The sequence below is a fragment of the Lagenorhynchus albirostris genome, chromosome 7, assembly GCF_949774975.1.
Source record: "Lagenorhynchus albirostris chromosome 7, mLagAlb1.1, whole genome shotgun sequence".
NCBI lineage: Eukaryota > Metazoa > Chordata > Mammalia > Artiodactyla > Delphinidae > Lagenorhynchus > Lagenorhynchus albirostris.
Window position 1 is genome coordinate 7,950,229 of NC_083101.1, and position 18,291 is coordinate 7,968,519.

General features: G+C 50.7%; 2 protein-coding genes across 7 annotated transcripts in view; one reads left to right on the top strand and one right to left on the bottom strand.

The window, feature by feature from the left end:
• SLC25A25 (solute carrier family 25 member 25) overlaps positions 1 to 5,797 on the bottom strand; it is a 33,032-nt gene extending 27,235 nt beyond the window's left edge. For 2 of the 5 annotated variants that reach the window (XM_060154257.1, XM_060154260.1), the window contains exon 1: positions 5,392 to 5,779. In XM_060154257.1, the coding sequence (XP_060010240.1) occupies positions 5,392 to 5,646 (255 nt within the window). In that variant the 5' untranslated portion in view covers positions 5,647 to 5,779. Of the gene's footprint in view, positions 1 to 5,391 lie in introns of all 5 variants that reach the window. The other 3 variants (XM_060154261.1, XM_060154256.1, XM_060154259.1) reach the window with 3 other exon arrangements.
• Positions 5,798 to 6,504: 707 nt separating this feature from the next.
• On the top strand, positions 6,505 to 11,006 carry NAIF1 (nuclear apoptosis inducing factor 1). Of its 2 annotated transcripts, XR_009541315.1 has the most exons (3): positions 6,505 to 7,352; positions 9,012 to 9,537; positions 10,755 to 11,006. XR_009541315.1 is itself a non-coding variant. In XM_060153291.1 (2 exons), the coding sequence occupies exons 1-2, from the start codon at positions 6,842 to 6,844 to the stop codon at positions 9,482 to 9,484; spliced, it is 984 nt and encodes a 327-aa protein (XP_060009274.1). In that variant the 5' UTR covers positions 6,505 to 6,841; the 3' UTR covers positions 9,485 to 11,006. The 2 variants fall into 2 exon arrangements, 1 of the variants encoding a protein (XP_060009274.1); XM_060153291.1 differs by having other exon boundaries at positions 9,012 to 11,006.
• Positions 11,007 to 18,291: the final 7,285 nt, after the last annotated feature.

Here is an 18,291-nt window from a genome sequence, read left to right on the forward strand (position 1 = left end):
TCCCACAAAAACCCACTGAAGTAGGTATTCCTACCACCAAGATAAGGAGGCTGATAAGACTCGGAGAGGTTAGGTAACTTGCTCAAGGTCACACAGCTCGCAAGCAGCACAGACAATACTTGAACCCAGGCTTACATTATACCACAAAGACTGTACTAGGTTATTTAAAGAAGTCTTATTGAGATATAATTTACATACCATACAAATCACCCATTTGAGTGTACAATTTGATGGCTTTTAGTATATTCATAGATATGTGCAACCACCACCATGGTCAATTTTAGACCATTTTCATCACCTCAAAAAGAACCCTTGGGCTTCCCTGGTGGCACAGTGGTTAAGAATCCGCCTGTCAATGCAGGGGACACGGGTTCGAGCCCTGGTCCGGGAAGTTCCCACATGCTGCGGAGCAACTAAGCCTGTGAGCCACAACTACTGAAGCCCGCGTGCTGCAACTACTGAAGCCTGTGGGCCTAGAGCCAGTGCTCTGCAACAAGAGAAGCCACCACGATGAGAAGCCCACGCACAGCAATGAAGGGCAGCCCCCTGCTCGCCACAGCTAGAGAAAGCCCACACGCAGCAACGAAGACCCAACACAGCTGAAAATAAATAAATAAAATAAATAAATTAAACACCCCCCAAAAAATAAACCCCAGACCTATTATTAGTTATCCCCTTCCTAGCTCTCCGTTCCCCTCTGCTCCCAGGCCTAGGCAACCATTAATTTACTTTCTGTCTCTACAGCTTTCCCTATTCTGGACTTTCATAGAAAATGGACCATGTAATACATATGGTCTTTTGTGACTGGCTTCCTTCACTTCGTGTTATGTTTCCAGGGAAAATCTGTAGTCTAAACTCCAGGGCACACTGCCTCAGGGAAGGGACCATGGAGTGTGGACAGCATACCATGGAAGAAGTGCATGGTGAAATCTACTGCTTTGAGCAGCAGCAGAGATTACAGGAGGATAGCTGTTTTCAGATAAGACAGCTGTTTTCAAGGACCCTTGGATCACATTTCTGGGCTGCTCCTGAAGGTACCCTTGGGGCAAATGGGTAGCAGATGCAAGCGGACGGACTTCAGTCTGACCTAAGAAAGAACTCACAAGGGCCCCGACTAGGTCCACAAAGGAATGGGCTGGGTGACCCTCTGTGAAGGATGCCACAGGAGGAATGCCTCCCACACTGGGTGGGAGGCTGGCCTACGATGGCCAGTGACCTGGCCGAGACGAAATTCTTCGGTTCTGCGAAATTCACACTGGTAGAAGAAACGGTTAACAAATGAAAAGTCTGCTCAGACTTAATTTAATGAGACTAGTCCTCTCTGAGTACAGTTTTGTTCACTGAATTCATCCCGCGGCTGTGTACTCAGCTGGGCTAGAAATGAACACCAGCAAAATATTTGTTCTTCTCATTCCCCCGTGGTTTCTGTGAGGCTTCAACAATTGATGGCTCTTTGAACATCAAAGGAATTCATCCACTGAAGGTCCAGATCAGGCCCACTCTGGTAGGTTCTTATTTATCACTCAGTCTTAGGATCAGGGTACTTGGCTCCACCTTTGCAGATATCAATTAATTTTTTAAAAAATATTTATTTATTAGTTATTTTGGTTGCGCCGGATCTTAGTTGCGGCACGTGGGATCCTCGTTGCAGCATGCGGGGTTCTTAGTTGTGGCATGCAGACTTCTTAGTTGCAGTATGCGGGATCTTTTAGTTGCGGCATGCATGCGGGATCTAGTTCCCTGACCAGGGATGGAACCCGGGCCCCCTGCATTGGAGTGTGGAGTCTTACCCACTGGACCGCCAGGGAAGTCCAGATATCAACTAATTTTTTAAAACATCCTCTAGTTGACTTGATAATTCCTCCAAGCCAGGAATTTTACAATACAACACAATCAGTTTAATATGTGAACTCAATCCAGTCCGCAAAGAGCATTTTTCTTTTTCTAATGTGTCATTCTATTATACCAAATTATATCTGCCCCTTTTCTACGGAAAAGGCTCTTTTTCTGTAGACTGTCTTACCTAAGTCCAGCTACTTATGCAAATACCTGCCCCACAAATGGCCAAACACTGAAAAGGTATAGAGTTCAACAGTATTGTTTGATTAAGCAATACCAACTTGATATTAATGACCTTCCATTCGATTATTTCAGGTCAACAGAGACTGCCTCCTATATACTGCTCTGGTCAAGGAGAGAATTAGGGCAGGGCAGATTCTCATTTTTGACAGGATCATCTCTGGATAATCCTGAAACCTATTTTGGGAATAACAGATGTGGTTCTAAAAGGATTGCTCCTCAAGTTCTCCCCAAAGCCCAGTTTGTGAGACTCAAACTAGATGGCGCATATGCAACCTCAACCCCTCCATCTTCTAGAATCCTCACCTGCATCAAACACCAGCCCCTTACGACAGCCCCACAAGCCTCAGCTGAAGGAACAACTGATGACATGTAACACAGCTTGTGTTCTTTCCCTAACTGGTTGCCTGAGTTCTAACCTATGTTTTAAATTTGTTTTCAGACAGAGATTTTGTTTGGTCACATGAAAATGCCTTAAATAGGCAATGCTATAATTAGCTCTAGCTGAAGTCTCATCTCCTAAAGTTGCTACTGTTGTCATCATCTTTCTTCTGTCTTTAATAAACTCTTCCCTTCTTTAGTCCCAGGACAGGCTTCTTGCTCACATGCTCTTTACAAAGAAAATTTCTCTGGCTGGCTGCCATCGGTTTCTCTGCCCACTGCCATTTTTTTAAAAAAAATATTTATTTATTTTTGGCTGCGTTGGGTCTTCGTTTCTGTGCGAGGGCTTTCTCTAGTTGCGGTGAGCGGGGGCCACTCTTCATCGCGGTGCGCGGGCCTCTCACTGTCGCGGCCTCTCTTGTTGCGGAGCACGGGCTCCAGACGCGCAGGCTCAGTAGTTGTGGGTCACGGGCCCAGTTGCTCCCGGCATGTGGGATCTTCCCAGACCAGGGCTTGAACCCGTGTCCCCTGCATTGGCAGGTGGATTCTCAACCACTGCGCCACCAGGGAAGCCTGCCCACTGCCATTTTAAGTAAATTTTTCTCGACTGTCCCAATTTCTTCTGAAACAAAGGCAGATGCCAAAAATCGCTGGTCTTTTCTAAAGAAAACTTGACCCAGTGGTGGTTAGCTAGTGGGAGGCTTTGTGTAGTCACAAGGCCTTGGTTCGCCCATCACCCACTGAAAAGCCCTCACAGCTGATTCCTGTGCAAACCCTAGCACCTCAGACTGGTCCTGTGGGTTATCTGAAGCAGCTACCGAAGTTTGATGTTGTGTTTTTCAATGCCTATTCCCATGGCAGATAACCCATTTTGAACTGGAGGGCCCCCAAATTCTCTTTTGCCTTTGCTACTTCTGCAAAACTGCAGCACTACTTTTTCTGCATGTAGCTAATTCTGATACTACTGCAACAGGAAGTGGTATGGGTTCGTGAGGCAGGGTGTTTTCCTGTTGCCCAGCTATTCACAAAAAGGCAGGTTCTCTCTCTAATACTTAAACCATTCGCCACAGACTAGCCTGTGCTCTGCCACAGGTAATAAACAAATAAAATGGGTCATTCCCAATCTCTCCAGGCTGTATAATTTCACATTCATAAGCTGAGAGTAGAAGTAGTCCATGCTAAAGCCATACAACGAAAGGATGAAAAAGAATTGTTTCAGATGGTAGAACTTCGTCACAGAGTTAAAGATTTTAGAGCCAATGTGACCCTGACGGGCTAGGCTCCCTTTGGCTAATCTAAAAGGTTTCCTTTCAATACTGGAGAGAAAAATGATCACCTTCTCCTTATTTGCCCTTAGAAATTTACTGCCAAAAAAAATGGACTAGGATCAATATCAGATGTGCCATGAACTGAAAACACACTGTGACTCCAGATGAGGCACAAAGCATGGTATAAACACTGAATACACTCCCCTAGCCAAGAGCCCTCGATGCTCCTGGTGGCATATGCCAGGTGGGTAGGTTCATAAAAGCAGAAAGGCTCTCCTAGGCCCACACCCCCCCAAGCCCATAAGACACAGACCCTCTGAGTTCAGCCATCCTATCTTTCCAAGTGATTTATTCATCAGTTATGGGTTGGAAAATATCCAGCTCACAACACCATTTTGTGTAAAACTCACTTGAAAAGACTTAAAAAAAAAACTTGTCTCTAAGCCTGCTGGACTTAACCCAATGATTCTACCTTGCACAGTGTTAACCTTGGTCTTCCTAGGCTTATCCTAACTAGGTTAAATAGCTTGGGTGTTGATCCAAGATATTTTGGACATGAGTTAAAAATTTTATGTATACCTACCCAACAAACTAATTGGTTTAACTCACTGGCGTTTTAACAAAATTTTTTTTCACACTTAGCTATGAGATTCTGTAATTGCGGTATGTACAAATGGACCAAAGGAACTAACTTAGAAGAGAAACAATTTACTTAAAATACTCAGTAGTCTTCCTCCAGGCTATACATCAGGCTAAGCCACAATAAATAAAATACTGGAAAAGGGCAGCTACAGCTACAAAGTCAGATAGGAAAACATACCATGAGAGACAGAAGCGGAAGAACCAGCCTCTGCTCGAGGTCTTTATACAGAAAGGACAACACATCTCTGTCCCCTCTTCCCCCTTGGCCAGGTGCCCACTCTAGGACAAGGGGAAAAAATCCCCTCCTAGGTGGGCCACACTTTCACTTTTACGAAGAATTTTCCCCTAGATTCTTTCATGCTAATCTGCAACCCTGTAAGAGATCACGATCCCATTTTCTGGACAGGCATGTCAAATTGGGGATGAATCTAACCCATGAGAACTGTCAGTTGTCACCACCCACATGTCACGATCTGCCTGAAACCTCAGTTCCCATTTTTTCCAACTCCCACATGCTTCTGAGAGGAACGAGATCAGGGCCCACCACTGGCAAGGAAACGAGAGGGGAGGGAGGGGTGCTCCTGGAGGAGGATGGATGAAACCATTAATGATGGGTAGAGGGGAGCATCAAAGCTTAGTCCTGAGGTCAGAAGGTGACATAAGCCGGACTCTTGAGACTTGGCCTTCTACTCTGGGGAAAGCCCCAGCAAAAAGGGGCTTTGCTACCATCAGAATGCCCAGAAGGTGCCCACCTGTACCCAGGGAGAGCCTTTCCCCCTGGCCCAAGCGCCCACAGAGGCCAAGAAGGAGCTCTACTCCCCACAGAGCATAAATGGGGTGTCCGTCTGTCACTCAGGAGGTCCCAGCCAGTCCGAGAGGTCGTCCACCAAGCCAGCCAAGCTCCAAGGTACTGCCAAAGAAGCCGGTCGTGCAGACCAGACCTGTCACCTGGACCTCCCGGAGGTGCCGGGGGCACGAAGGGGTCCCCTCCTCGCCCATGCGGACGGTGCGTGTTGCCTACCTGGAGCTCGCCCTCTGTGCGGTGCAGTCCCAGGCGCCCAAGTCCCACGGCCAGGTCGTTGACACACAGGCCGCCGTCGCGGTTGACGTCGAGAGTCTGGAAAAGGCTCCAAAGGCGCAGCCGGTGGTCCGGGCCCCCGCAGACGGCGCCGCCGCAAGGGTCAACGGACGCCGGCGATGAGGCGGACGACGAGGCGGCGGCGGCGGCGTCCGGCGGCGGGGAAGCCACGCAGCGGCACAACACACTGCTCACCATCGGGCGCGAGGCGGGGGTGACGGGCCGGCGGGGAGAGCGCGTTAGACACGCCGGTGACCTCAGGCCACTAGCGCGGGCTCCGAGGTGCCGGCAAGCGGGCGGGATGGGCAGCTTCCGGGAGCCCCGCCCCGCCGCGCGCCGCCTGGATGGCCATACCCCCAGGCACGACGCCGACCAGTCACAGACCTGGAGGGCCACCCGGAGGGGCGGAACCTCCCACCGAGGACTGCCCACGCAGGCCTTGACTACCCGAATCAATGGAGAGGGCGGGGCGATCCCCGCTCAGCGTGGGGCAATTCAAACTGAGGGAGGCGGGGATTGGCTGAGCCGGGCAGGAGAGAGGAAATCACGGTGCGATAGGCATAAGTCATGTGATTGGCAGGCGGAAGGCCCCGCGTCCTATTTCCATTGAGAAACGCTGTTTAGACGGCGAAATCGTAAGGATGGGAGGGGCCGTCGTGTAAGGAGAGATCGCAGTCTCCGGTGGGAAGTAGGATTTGCGTGAGGAACAATTGTGAGCTGCGGTTGCAAGGCAGAGTTTGCGCCATTGGGTGGAACTGAAAATTAACTGGCTAACGGCTCAAGACCGAAAGCACTAGGAATCCTCAGGAAGCCGGGTTTTGGTAATCTAACTCCCTAAAACCACCAATAAAATAGCTGAATTTAACGGCGTAAAAGTCGTAATACTGATGATTGAACGACAGGACAACTTTCCAATGGAAGTGAGTAAAGGCTAGGTTGGGTGGAGCGCTCTGTAGCGACAGACACACCTTTAGACCAATGATCAGGCCAATTCCAGTAAGTAGGCATGCTCTTTAGCTGAGCGACAGATCGAAAGAACTAGTGATCGACGTGATATCTGAGCCGCGACCAACCGGGAGGGCGGGTCCCCCTGGAGAAGGGCTGCGAGGCGGGAAGAGGGGAAGTGGGCGGATCTCCGCACATCCCGGCGGAAGAGGCAGATTCAGGAAGCCATTACGCAGCTGGCTGGCAGCAGCTGGGCCGGTCGGGGCTGGGCCCTACGCACTTTGCGTAGCAAGGGGGGTTACCAAAGGCCTGGTACTTGGCCTTGAACAAGGCCGGCCTATCCCCTGTAGGGGGGGGTGGGTGAGGAGAAAGGCTGAGGAAGGCGAGAAGGGGAATTGGGGCAGTTAGGGGATTATAGTTTCTTTAAAAAGCAAGGTAGGGAGAGGCCATGGCCGTCCCAGCCAAGAAAAGGAAAATGAACTTTTCTGAGCGAGAGGTGGAGATCATCGTGGAGGAGTTGGAACTGAAGAAGCACCTGCTGGTGAACCACTTCAACGCTGGGGTCCCTCTGGCTGCCAAGAGCGCGGCATGGCATGGCATCCTGAGAAGGGTCAACGCCGTGGCCACCTGCCGCAGGGAGCTGCCTGAGGTCAAGAAGAAGTGGTCTGACCTCAAGACCGAGGTCCGTCGCAAGGTTGCCCAGGTCCGGGCGGCTGTGGAGGGTGGCGAGGCCCCAGGGCCCACTGAGGAAGACGGAGCTGGTGGGCCTGGGACAGGTGGTGGCAGTGGCGCTGGTGGCCCAGCTGTAGCCCCCGTACTGCTCACCCCCATGCAACAGCGCATCTGCAACCTGCTGGGTGAGGCCACCATCATCAGCCTGCCCAGTACCACAGAGATCCACCCCGTGGCCCTTGGACCCACGGCTACTGCAGCCGCAGCCACGGTCACCCTGACACAGAGTGAGTGACCTCTCCCACCCAGTCTGGCGTGCCTAAATGGGAAGGGCCAGCAAGAGCTGGGGCAGCCCAGGGAAGGTTGGCTGCCAAGGGTCAAAGGTCAGATGGGAGTCTTGGAAGACCATGAGGCCTTCCAAGAGATCCCCAGACAGAAGTGATCCTGTTCTCTCTGGGACTTCCTCAGCACGCAGTTTGCGCCATTCTGACGGGCTTCTGACGGGCTGGCTTGCTCTCCACTGTTTTGCCACCATTCATGTCCATGACTGAACTGTGTGGTCCTTGAAGACAGAGACCATGTTTATATCTCCACAGGACTTAACACAGGGCCTAGCACCTAGTAGGCAGTCAGGACATATTTGTTGAATAAATAGGTAGGTGGACATCGATTCTGGACAAAGACATTCCGGTTTTCAGTGTGGTGAACGTTCATCAGGCACAACTGAGGAACCTCATGGTTCCAGGTGTTAATCTACCTTTCTGTTCACTCATCAACCACTAGGGCAGTTCTGTGCCAAACCCTGGGCTCGGCACTGGGATTACCAAGGTGTCTAAGAGATAGGTCGGTTATATTCTAGTAGGACAGATAAGACGAATATATGAATAACTGCACTGTCAGTTGTGAGAACCTAAGGACTCAGAAGAGAAAGGGGGCTTCCTGGTGGGGTTGGGGGCACACAGTGGATGTTGGCATTAAAGGGTGGAGAAGACTGACCTTTCCCACATGCTTGGAGGCCCAAACAGCCCAGCTAGAATGGCTTCAAAGGTTCTCGCCTATGAATAACAATGAAACTGGTTGGTTGGACTTTTTAGTTAGATAAAGGTTTGCACCAATGACTGTTAAGTGCTCTTTGTGATAGGCTGGGAACTGTTTCGATCCGTGATTCTCAGTGGGGCTTGGGGGAATTGGGTGTGTGTGTGTGACTGCCATAATCCCACAGTGTCATATTTCTCAAGGATATGGAGGTGGGAAAGGGGATCAAACACTGGTCTAAATCAGTTGCTATTCTGGAAGAGGGAGGACCTTTAGGTATTCCATTGACCGAGGTGGTCAAGGAGACAGGGAGGCATTTATTGGGCACTTTAGCTAGTGCCTTCCCACTCCCACCTCCTTTTCTGCTTGGCCGTAAAAGACATGGAAGTCAAGAAAACACTGAAGAAGGCCGGACCAGTGGGGCACTTCGGGGAGCATGTGGCTCTGCCTTTATTAGCCAGAAGCAGCTCAGTGGGGTGATTATGAACACATTGGACTCTGGTATTGGGGGAGACCTGCATTTCTTCCTGGACCTGATGAATCAGCTGACCTTAGGCAAGTTATTCCATGTTTCTGAGTCTACCTCCTCTCTGAAAATGAACGTGACAGTATCTACCTCTTGGTGTCATTATGGGGATTCATGGAGCTCATGAGTGCAAAGGGTTAGCACGTAGTAGGCGCTCTGCATTTTTTGCTAGTCTTACTATTAGCATCTTTGCTTTTGCCAGATCTGGGGCTGGCCCTTTGGTTATTAAGTAGATTAAGATTCTAAACCCCTTCGATTCTAGATTTATACATGAAAGGCTATAAAGCCAGGGGAGGGCTTAATGGCCTCCTCCCCACCCCGCATGGCTAGCCTCACTCTTTCTAGAAGGTGACCTGCCACTGCCTTTGCTCTTTCTTCCCCACAGTCCCCGCAGAGACCGCCTATCACACGCTGGAGGAGGGAGTGGTGGAGTACTGCACGGCCGAGGCCCCCCCACCCCTGCCAGCGGAGGCCCCCGTGGAGATGATGGCCCAGCATGCCGACACCGCAGTCAAGCCACAGGCGCTCAAGAGCCGCATAGCCCTCAACTCAGCCAAGCTGATCCAGGAGCAGCGGGTCACCAACCTGCACGTGAAGGAGATTGCCCAGCACCTGGAGCAGCAGAATGACTTGCTACAGATGATCCGTCGCTCCCAGGAGGTGCAGGCCTGTGCCCAAGAGCGCCAGGCTCAGGCCATGGAGGGCACCCAGGCGGCCCTGAGCGTCCTCATCCAGGTCCTCCGGCCCATGATCAAAGATTTCCGCCGCTACCTGCAGAGCAACATGCCCAACCCCACCACTGCCTCTGACCCTGGACAGGTGGCCCAGAATGGGCAGCCGGACAGCATCATCCAGTGAGGGCAGGGGTCGAGCCAGCCTTCCGCTGTGAATGGATGACACCACATGGTCTTGTAAGTGGGTTGTGTGGTTGGCCTCAGTCTAGGCCTGGCCATGTGGACAGCTCCCAGTTTGACAGACATTTAGGGGTCCACGGTTTCCGAGAAATGAAGCAGACCAGGAAGAAGAATTTGTTGGGTTCCTGTGACCCAAACTCTCTTCCCCCTACCCCTTGAGCTGTCCTGCTAAGAACCTGAAGATTGGATAGGTGGGGGTCAGGTGCTGGTGATGGGACCCATATTGTCATGAGCCAGGGCTTGTGACATGACCCAGACTTGGACTAGGACAACTGTCGGCCCTCACTGGGGACCATCTCACAGCTTGGGGGTCTGTGCGGAAATACCCGCCCCCCACCCAGGTGCCATCCTTTGGAGTAAGATAACATCAGTGGTGCTGGCAGTAGCACAAAAACATCTTCTTCCTCCCCTTGGGAGGCAGAGTGACAGCTGGGCCTGAGGAGGAAACCCCACCCTTTTCTCCTCACTGTGCCTCAGTTCTCAGGGGACTCTAGTTAGTGCCGTGCTGTCCCCCCACCCCACTGCACCCGGGCACAGCAGGGGCCCTGTTAGTGCCCTGGGCTGCCCCTGCTGTACACCCAGGCTGCAGCCCGTGGGGCTCAGGAATTCCGTGTGTGGTGGGGACAGCTTGGTCGCCATCTGGTCTTCCACTGCGTCCCCGCGCAGCCCTCTGGCGGTTTGTCCCAACAGCTTTTGACTCAGGTCGAGTATCAGGCTTTGGGTGCTGTAAATTTTACTTATTGCCCCACTGCAGTGGGTCTGAGGTGACCTGTTGGCTCCTTCCGGAAGGCTTGCTGCAAGCCGGTTGTATTTATTCTGTTCACGAACCCCTCTGGGAAGCCTTCCGAGGGCAGCTCTGGCCACGCCCTTCCTCCTTTCCTCTCCACTGACTGTGCATTTCCAAAACTCAGTGCAGAAAACAGCCTGCTCAGCATCACACCCTGGACTCCCTTCTCACAGTATTCAGCACCTTGTGTTCTTGTGAGACTCCCACTGACTGGTGAGGTGACTCTGAAGGCCTGATTGGCCCTGAATGTATGCAGTGGGAGAATTGAAACTGACCTAAGAAGTGGGACCTTGGACTTTTGTGCTCGGGGAAGAGCAGACCGACCTCGGAGTGCCGAAGGAGGTGGTGTTCACTGTTCTGTCTTGATGCGCTTCCTCCCCATGTGTAAGGACTTTACCCAGATGGCATTTGTCTGTTTCATTTTCAGAATCGCCATCAATTACCGAGACCCTTGCATCTTTCCCGATCGTTTCCCAAGTTTGCCATTTTGCTGTCGAGGCCTTGGCCACACGTGACCGATGGTTAAAACTCAAGGCTCCAGGGCTTCCCTGGTGGCGCAGTGGTTGAGAGTCTGCCTGCGATGCAGGGGACACGGGTTCGTGCCCCAGTCCGGGAAGATCCCACATGCCGCGGAGCGGCTGGGCCTGTGAGCCATGGCCTCTGAGCCCGCGCGTCTGGAGCCTGTTGCTCCGCAATGGGAGAGGCCACAACAGTGAGAGGCCCACGTACCGCAAAAAAAATAAATAAATAAACTCAAGGCTCCAGATCTCAGCTAAACAACAAAGGTGCTGCCCTTCTGGGCACGTTAAGAATCGCTCAGCTCCACTGTTGCAATTCCGGGAAGATGCCCCCAAAGATGGTTGGGAGGTGACTGCTTTACCACCATCCTCTCTGTGGGGTACATGTGCAGTGCCAGCTACAGAGCAGTGGAGAGGAATCAGGCCGGTGAGGGAGTTGGGTTGCAGAAGGAAAGGTCTTCTCAGTGTGGCTGGAAAGCAGCAGCCCCTGGCAGCCTGGGTGCCCTCCCTCCATGGAGCCTGATGGCCCCATCAGGGTAGCTTCAGGGACTTCCTGAGGGTTTGCAGCTTGGTTTCGTTTTTCTCTGGGGTTGGCAATCTGAGCCAGTATTGTGTCTGTTCCAACTGGGTATAAAGAGGAAGCTTGGATCACTTCAACTGACTGGTTCTTTCCAGATCATAATTTTAAATTAAAGAAATATCACCTTTTTTTGATATACATGTCTGTGTCTTCATTGGTTATATATAGAAGAGATAGGGGCTGGCAGAGCAGAGGCTCACAGGTCAAATCTGGCCCGCCCACCTGTCTTTGTAAATAAAGTTTTATTGGAACACAGCCATACCCCTTCTTCTGCTTAATGTCTGGCTGTTTTTCTGCTACAATAGCAGAGTTAAATAGTTGTGACAGAGCATCTGGCCCACAAGCCAAAAGTATTTACTCTCTGGTCCTTTCCACAAAAGGCTGCCTATCCCTGGTTTAGGGCAGTGTCTCAAACTCTGGATGAGAATTACATGGGGTGTTTTTAATATAACCAATCCCTGGCCTCATCTAAAACCTAGAAGAGACTCCTGGAGGGAGAGCTCTAAGAATATGCATGGTAAACAAGTTCTCTGGGTGATTCTGATATTTTCTGAAGGTTAAGAACTTTGGCTCAGAGACTGGAAGACAAACAGATGGAATCAGGATAATGCCCCAGGGAGGGCTGGTTCTCAGGAGTTTCTGTTCAACAGTTGAGCGGTCCTGCTAAGCAGAGATTCTCACTTGAGATTGGCCTTCATTCTAGAGGGAGCCCAGCCTTTCTGGACACAGTTATCACTCTCTCCAATATTTAGTGATGATAAAAACTGACAGTCACCGAGCCCAGGTGTTATAGGCATTACCTTATTGACTTCTTGCAACAGCCCCATGAATCAGGTACTAATGCTGTTCTCAGTTGACAGATAAGGTCACTGAGGATCAGAGAGGTTGAACAATTTGCCTAAAGTCGCACAGCTATCTTATACCCTGGGGTGGCCCATCTCTTTAACCGCTGTTCTTTTTTTTTAATTTATTTTTTAATTTTTATTTTTGGCTGTGTTGGGTCTTCATTGCTGCGCGTGGGCTTTCTCTAGTTGCGGTGAGCGGGGGCTACTCTTCGTTGCGGTGCATGGGCTTCTCACTGCAGTGGCCTCTCTTGTTGCAGAGCACGGGCTCTAGGCACGCAGCCTCAGTAGTTGTGGCACACGGGCTCAGTAGTTGTGGCTCACGGGCTCTAGAGCGCAGGCTCAGTAGTTGTGGTGCACAGGCTTAGTTGCTCCGCGGCATGTGGGATCTTCCCGGACCAGGGCTCGAACCCATGTCCCCTGCATTGGCAGGCAGATTCTCAACCATTATGCCACCAGGGAAGCCCAACAGTCAAGTTTTTAATCACTTACTGTGATGATATAAGCAAGAGGGGAAGTGCCAGCTCTCCCAGTGTTGCATTTCTCCCCATGGGACAGTGCTGGGCAGGGTCAGATGTGTTGCAGATGAGGAATCATTTCACTGTTGAGGGAAGCCCCTGCTTTACAGACTTGTGTGTGTGTTGGGGGAATGAGAGCAGGAAGGGACAGGAATGAAAAAGTACGGAGTCAGAGCAAAGTGTCTCCCCACTCCTCCTGATATGAAGGTCTTGGCCGAGGCAACTGAGACCTCAGAATGGAAGCTCCTGGGCTAGGAATGCAGCTTTGCATAAGAGCACATGAGGCCTTCCACATAAAGCCTTTGAAATGGCCTGTGATTGGGCCTGAAAGATCACACATTGGTTTGTGGCCAGGAGCTAAACTCCTCACAAGTGTGTCCCAGGTCTTTGGAGTCAGCCTGCTTCTTACTGGCTGTGTGCCCTGGCATGAGGTCATTTACTTTCTCTAAGCCTTGGCTTCCTTATCTAAAAATCCTTCTCTCACGAGGTTGATGTGAGAAGTTAACAAGTTAATGCTCACAGAATACTTAGCACAGTGCCTGGCGCATAGTAGGTGCTAAATAATGGTAACTGCTTCAGTGAGCTATTGCTGTGTAACAAATCACCCTAAAACTTAGAGGCTTAAAACAATAATCATTTATTTGCCCATGATTTCTCAGGATGAGCAGGGCCCAGAGAGAACAGCTTGTCGCTGTCTTGTCAGTGTCGGCTGGGGCAGTTCTACTGGGCCTGGAGGCCCATCCACTTTCCAGATGGCTCCCTCACACGTCTTGTAAGCTGATACTACATGAGGGCTGGGCACTCTGCTGAATCTGTCATCTGGGGCCAGGGGTGGGGTAGGCACCTCAGTTCTCCTCTACCTGGGCCTCTCCATGCAGCTGCTTGGGCTCCCTCACAGCATGGTGCTTGGGGGTTCCGAGAATGAAGAAGTGGAAACTGCTGGTCCTCTTAAAGGTTAGGCTTAGATCTGGCCAGCATCACTTTGTAATATTCTCTTGGTCATGCAATCCTAGGCTGGCCCAGATTTGGGGGAACGAAGGAATAGACTCCATCTCTCTCTTTTTAAAAAAAAAAAATTTATTTGACTGGGCCAGGTCTTAGTTGCGGCACGTGGGATCTTCGTTTGCCTCATGTGGGATCTTCGTTGCGGCATGCGGGATCTTTTTAGTTGCGGCATGCGGGATCTTTTTAGTTGCGGCATGCAGGATCTTTTTAGTTGCGGCATGCAGGATCTTTTTAGTTGCGGCATGCAGGGTCTAGTTCCCTGACCAGGGATCGAACCTGGGCCCTCTGCATTGGGAGCATGGAGTCTTAGCCACTGGACCACTAAGGAAGTACCTAGACTCCACCTGTTGATGGAGGTGTGGCTACTGATACAGGGAGAGGAGGACCTGATGGTGGCCATCGTTGGAAATAAGCTAACATGCTGCTTTTATTATAAATTGGTGTCAGGACTCCAGACCCACGAAAGATAATCTCTCCTCCTCATTGAGGACTGCTTGCAGTGCACCAATCAGGAGGCAAGGGAGCTCCCCAAGTTTTGCAAGGGAATCTATTGAAGTTATTCCATTTCCTGTAGCTTTGAGTGAAGACATTAGAGGGAGAAAGTAGGAGAAAAACGTTGGCAAGACCTGGGTCACTTTGACTCTTTTTACTCTGGAAATCTTTATACATTAGAAAGGAGTCCAGGGCTAAGGTGGGGACCATCTGTGCAGACCCACTTGGAAATCTTGCTGAAAAGACTTCCTGACTCCGGGAGACATTCTAGACAATCAGTTAGGGCCTTGGAGGGTGGCAAGGTGGCTGTTGAGAGGAACAGGCAGGGACAAACTCACTCTCTTGGTTAGAGAAGATGAGCTAAACTTGGTGTGGTATTTACAAAGGGGTACGTGGTTCTCAGAATGACCTGTCCAGAGACAGAGGCCTAGAGACTGAGCTGCAATGTACTGGTTCTCTGCTGACTCAGGACGGTCACCCTCTCTGCCCGCCTCTTCCTGGGCAGCCCTCAGGGCTCAGCCCGGATGTCACTAGCTCAAGAGACCCTTCCCCACCCCACCCCCAGCCCAGGTAGGCTCCCTGCTGCTGTGTACTCCTATAGCCCCTGCCGTCAGCTCCCTAACTCTCATCCCACGTGGACTTGCTTGTTTTCCAACTGACCCCTCACTGGGAGCCTCTTGGCTTCAGCGACCTTGTCCACTTTGTTACCAGCTATAGCCCAGCTCTGCGAATGGCACCGTCCTTCCCCTGGTTGCCCAGGTGACATCCTTGGTTCCTCCTACTGCCTCGCCCCTCACATCCACTATCTGTTAAGAGTCCTCCGGACGTTCCTTAAATCTGTCCAATCTGTCTCTCTCTTCCCAAATCCAACCCTGCCTTCTGTCTCACCTGGGTTGCCCACAGCAGCCTCTTCACTGGCCTCCCTGCCTCCAGGCCTTTCTGAGGATGGTCTTTTGAAGCAAATCTAACCAGGCTTCTCCCTGTTCTATCCCTTCAGTGACTTTCCTCAACTCTCGAATTGAAGTATAAGCTCTTGAACGTAACTTACAGACATGGTCTGATGCTGCTTCCTACTTTGTACTCCTTTCCAGCCACACTGAAAGTTTACTTCCTTGTCATTTATATCTCAATAAAACTGGGGGGTATGGTCGGGGGCGGAAACAAAAGAAAATTTACTTCCTTAAAGATGCTGGGCTCCTTCTACCCTCCAAACCTTTGTCTCTGCTGTTCCTCTTGCCCAGAACAACTTTCTTGCTCATCCCTTTCCTAATTCCTATTCATCCTTCACATCCAGCTTGGGCGTCAGGGAGCATTATTCGGTCACACCCTGTGTTTCCTCCCTCACACTGTGCTGTAATCACACTTTTATTTTTTAATTTAATTTTATGTTTTTGTAAATTAATTTTTATTGGAGTATAGTTGATTTACAATGTTGTGTTGGTTTCTGCTGTACAGCAAAGTGAATCAGTTATACATATACATATATCCACTCTTTTTTAGATTCTTTTCCCATATAGGTCATTACAGAGTATTGAGTAGAGTTCCCTGTGCTGTAGGTTCTTATTAGTTACCTATTTTATGTATAGTAGTGTGTATATGTCAATCCCAATCTCCCAATTTATCCCTCCCCCCTTTTTAAATTTTAATTTTATCGCACTTTTAAATGTTTGGGTCCTGCTATAGGAGGGTTTCTCAAGCTCAACACAATTGTCATGTTGGGCTGGATCATTCCGTGTTGTGGGAGGCTGTCTTATGTGCTGTAAGGTACTTAGCGGCATCCTGACCTCTGTACACTGGATACCAGTAGCATGTCCCCCCGCTCCAGTCATGATGATCAGAAATGTATCCAGACATTGCCAAGTGTCCCATGGTGGGGAGAGCAAAATCACCCCCAGTTAAAAACAGCTGTCCTGGGAATTTCCTGGCAGTCCATTGGTTAGGACTCGGCACTTTCACTGCCATGGCCTGTGTTCAATCCCTGGTTGGGGAACTAAGATCCTGCAAGCTGCCCAGAACAACCAAAAAATAAAAAAGAACAACTGTCCTACGGCAATAACATCTGTCTTATAGTTTCCTGTCAAGTACATGGCACAGTCCCTGGATATCTATTTAATCCACATTTTTGTAAAGTAATTTTATTTATTTATTTATCTATCTATTTATTTATTTATGTTTTGGCTGCGTTGGGTCTTCATTGCTGCTTGCAGGCTTTCTCTCTAGTTGTGGAGAGCGGGGACTACTCTTCATTGCGATGCATGGGCTTCTCACTGCAGTGGCTTCTCCTGTTGTGGAGCACAGGCTCTAGAGCGCAGGTTCAGTAGTTGTGGCACACGGGCTTAGTTGCTCCACACCAAGAGGGATCTTCCTGGACCAGGGCTCAAACCCGTGTCCCCTGCATTAGCAGGCAGATTCTTAACTACTGAGGCACGAGGGAAGTCCCTAATCCACTTTTTATTGCGGTGTGGGTTGAATTAAATGTCAACAGCATTCCCATAAGATGTTTTGCATTTCCCCATTTGATAAATGAAGAGACTAAAGCCAGGACTCACCTGGTGGCACATTGTTTGTAAAAGGCAGAGCTGGGAGTCCATCCCAGGTGTGTCTGGCTACACAGCCTCCTCCTTATGAGTCAGCCTCTCATGAGAGGCTGAGCGTGAATCAGCCTTCTGGAGCTGTGGCCTGGACCCTGGACCTGTGACAGATGTGTCAGGAACCGCACCCTGAGTGGCCCTGCCCCACCTGAGTGTTGTGACTTTGGGCGGGTCACACCTCCCCGCTGGGCTGTGGGGTTTCCCCTCCTGTGCAGCCCCCTTCTGCTGAGAGCTGATGAGAGGATTAAATGAGATAAATGGAGTAGGTGGGTGATGCAGGGGCTGTCTGCACCCAGGAGCTCCACACAGAGCCTGGCCTGTGAAAGGTAATGGATATGAAGAGGGGAAGAGGCAGGAAGGGGCCTTCCTGAGGACCCCTGACAGCACATTCTCCAAGGATTCTGCGGATCCTGAGGCCTACAGCCTACAGCCACTCAGGTAAGAATCCCTTGGCTCAGATAACAGGTTCCTGCCTGCATCTGCAGGAGGTTAGCTAGATAGAGGCTGTACTCTAGGCTTTAGGCAATCCTGACAGGCAGGAATGTGGGCCCGACCTTCCAGGTAGTCCCTTTTTACAAAAGCAGCCAGAAATCTGGGCTTTTATGAGAAATCTCCCAGTTTAAATATTTCAACTACTAAATATTTGTAAAGCCTGTGCAAGGCAAGTGAAACACGCCTGTGGGCTAAAGTCAAGCCATGGATGTCAGGTTGCAAGCTGTACGTCACCCTTTGGGGGCCAGTCTGTACCCCTCAGGAGGAGCCAGAGGAAGGCAGAGGTTGGTAGGCAGGAGGTCTGGGCACCAGATCCCTCTTTCTCTTGCGCCTCAGTCTCCCCATCCATATGATGGGTGTGGGCCATCCTAGCTGGAATGGTTCCTAGGAAGGTGGTCCCTCCTGGATACCCCTCCTTTGCCCAGGCTAGGCCTGACTCAGTGGGAGGATCTGACCTGGGCTCTTTACTTGGCTCCGAGCTGAGTCAGTCATGACACATGTGGCAGTGATAGTCACGTGCCACCTGCCTGTCAGGAACCAAGCACAGACGGGGACTGGCCACTTTCCAGCCAGGCCTCCAACAGGGTCCTGTCCAGGTGCGAGTTTGGGCCAAAAGACCTCCATGATCTCTTATGGCTGTTTTTAGTGCCTGCTCCACACCCAGGGCTCCTCCTGGCTGTGGCACTCTGGTTTTTCTTTGAGGAACCATCCCTCCTCCAGTCTCAGTCCATTCAGTTTGAGGGAGAGATCCCAATTCTGGCTGCAGTGGTAAGGATGTGATGCAGGACTGGTCCATGAGAGGAACAGCATTCTTCTGTCCACAGTGATTGGTTAAGGGTGAGCATGTGACCCAACTGGACCTATGGGAGTCTGCCCTGGGACTTTGGCTCTTTCCATTGCTGTTTCCAAGCTGGTGGGATGAAAAC

Bases quoted from the DNA above. Each gene is read 5' to 3' on its own strand.
- NAIF1 (XM_060153291.1), top strand. From the start codon at position 6,842: ATGGCCGTCCCAGCCAAGAAAAGGAAAATGAACTTTTCTGAGCGAGAG. The intron at 7,353-9,011 runs GTGAGTGACCTC...TCTTCCCCACAG, and splicing joins CACGGTCACCCTGACACAGA to TCCCCGCAGAGACCGCCTAT.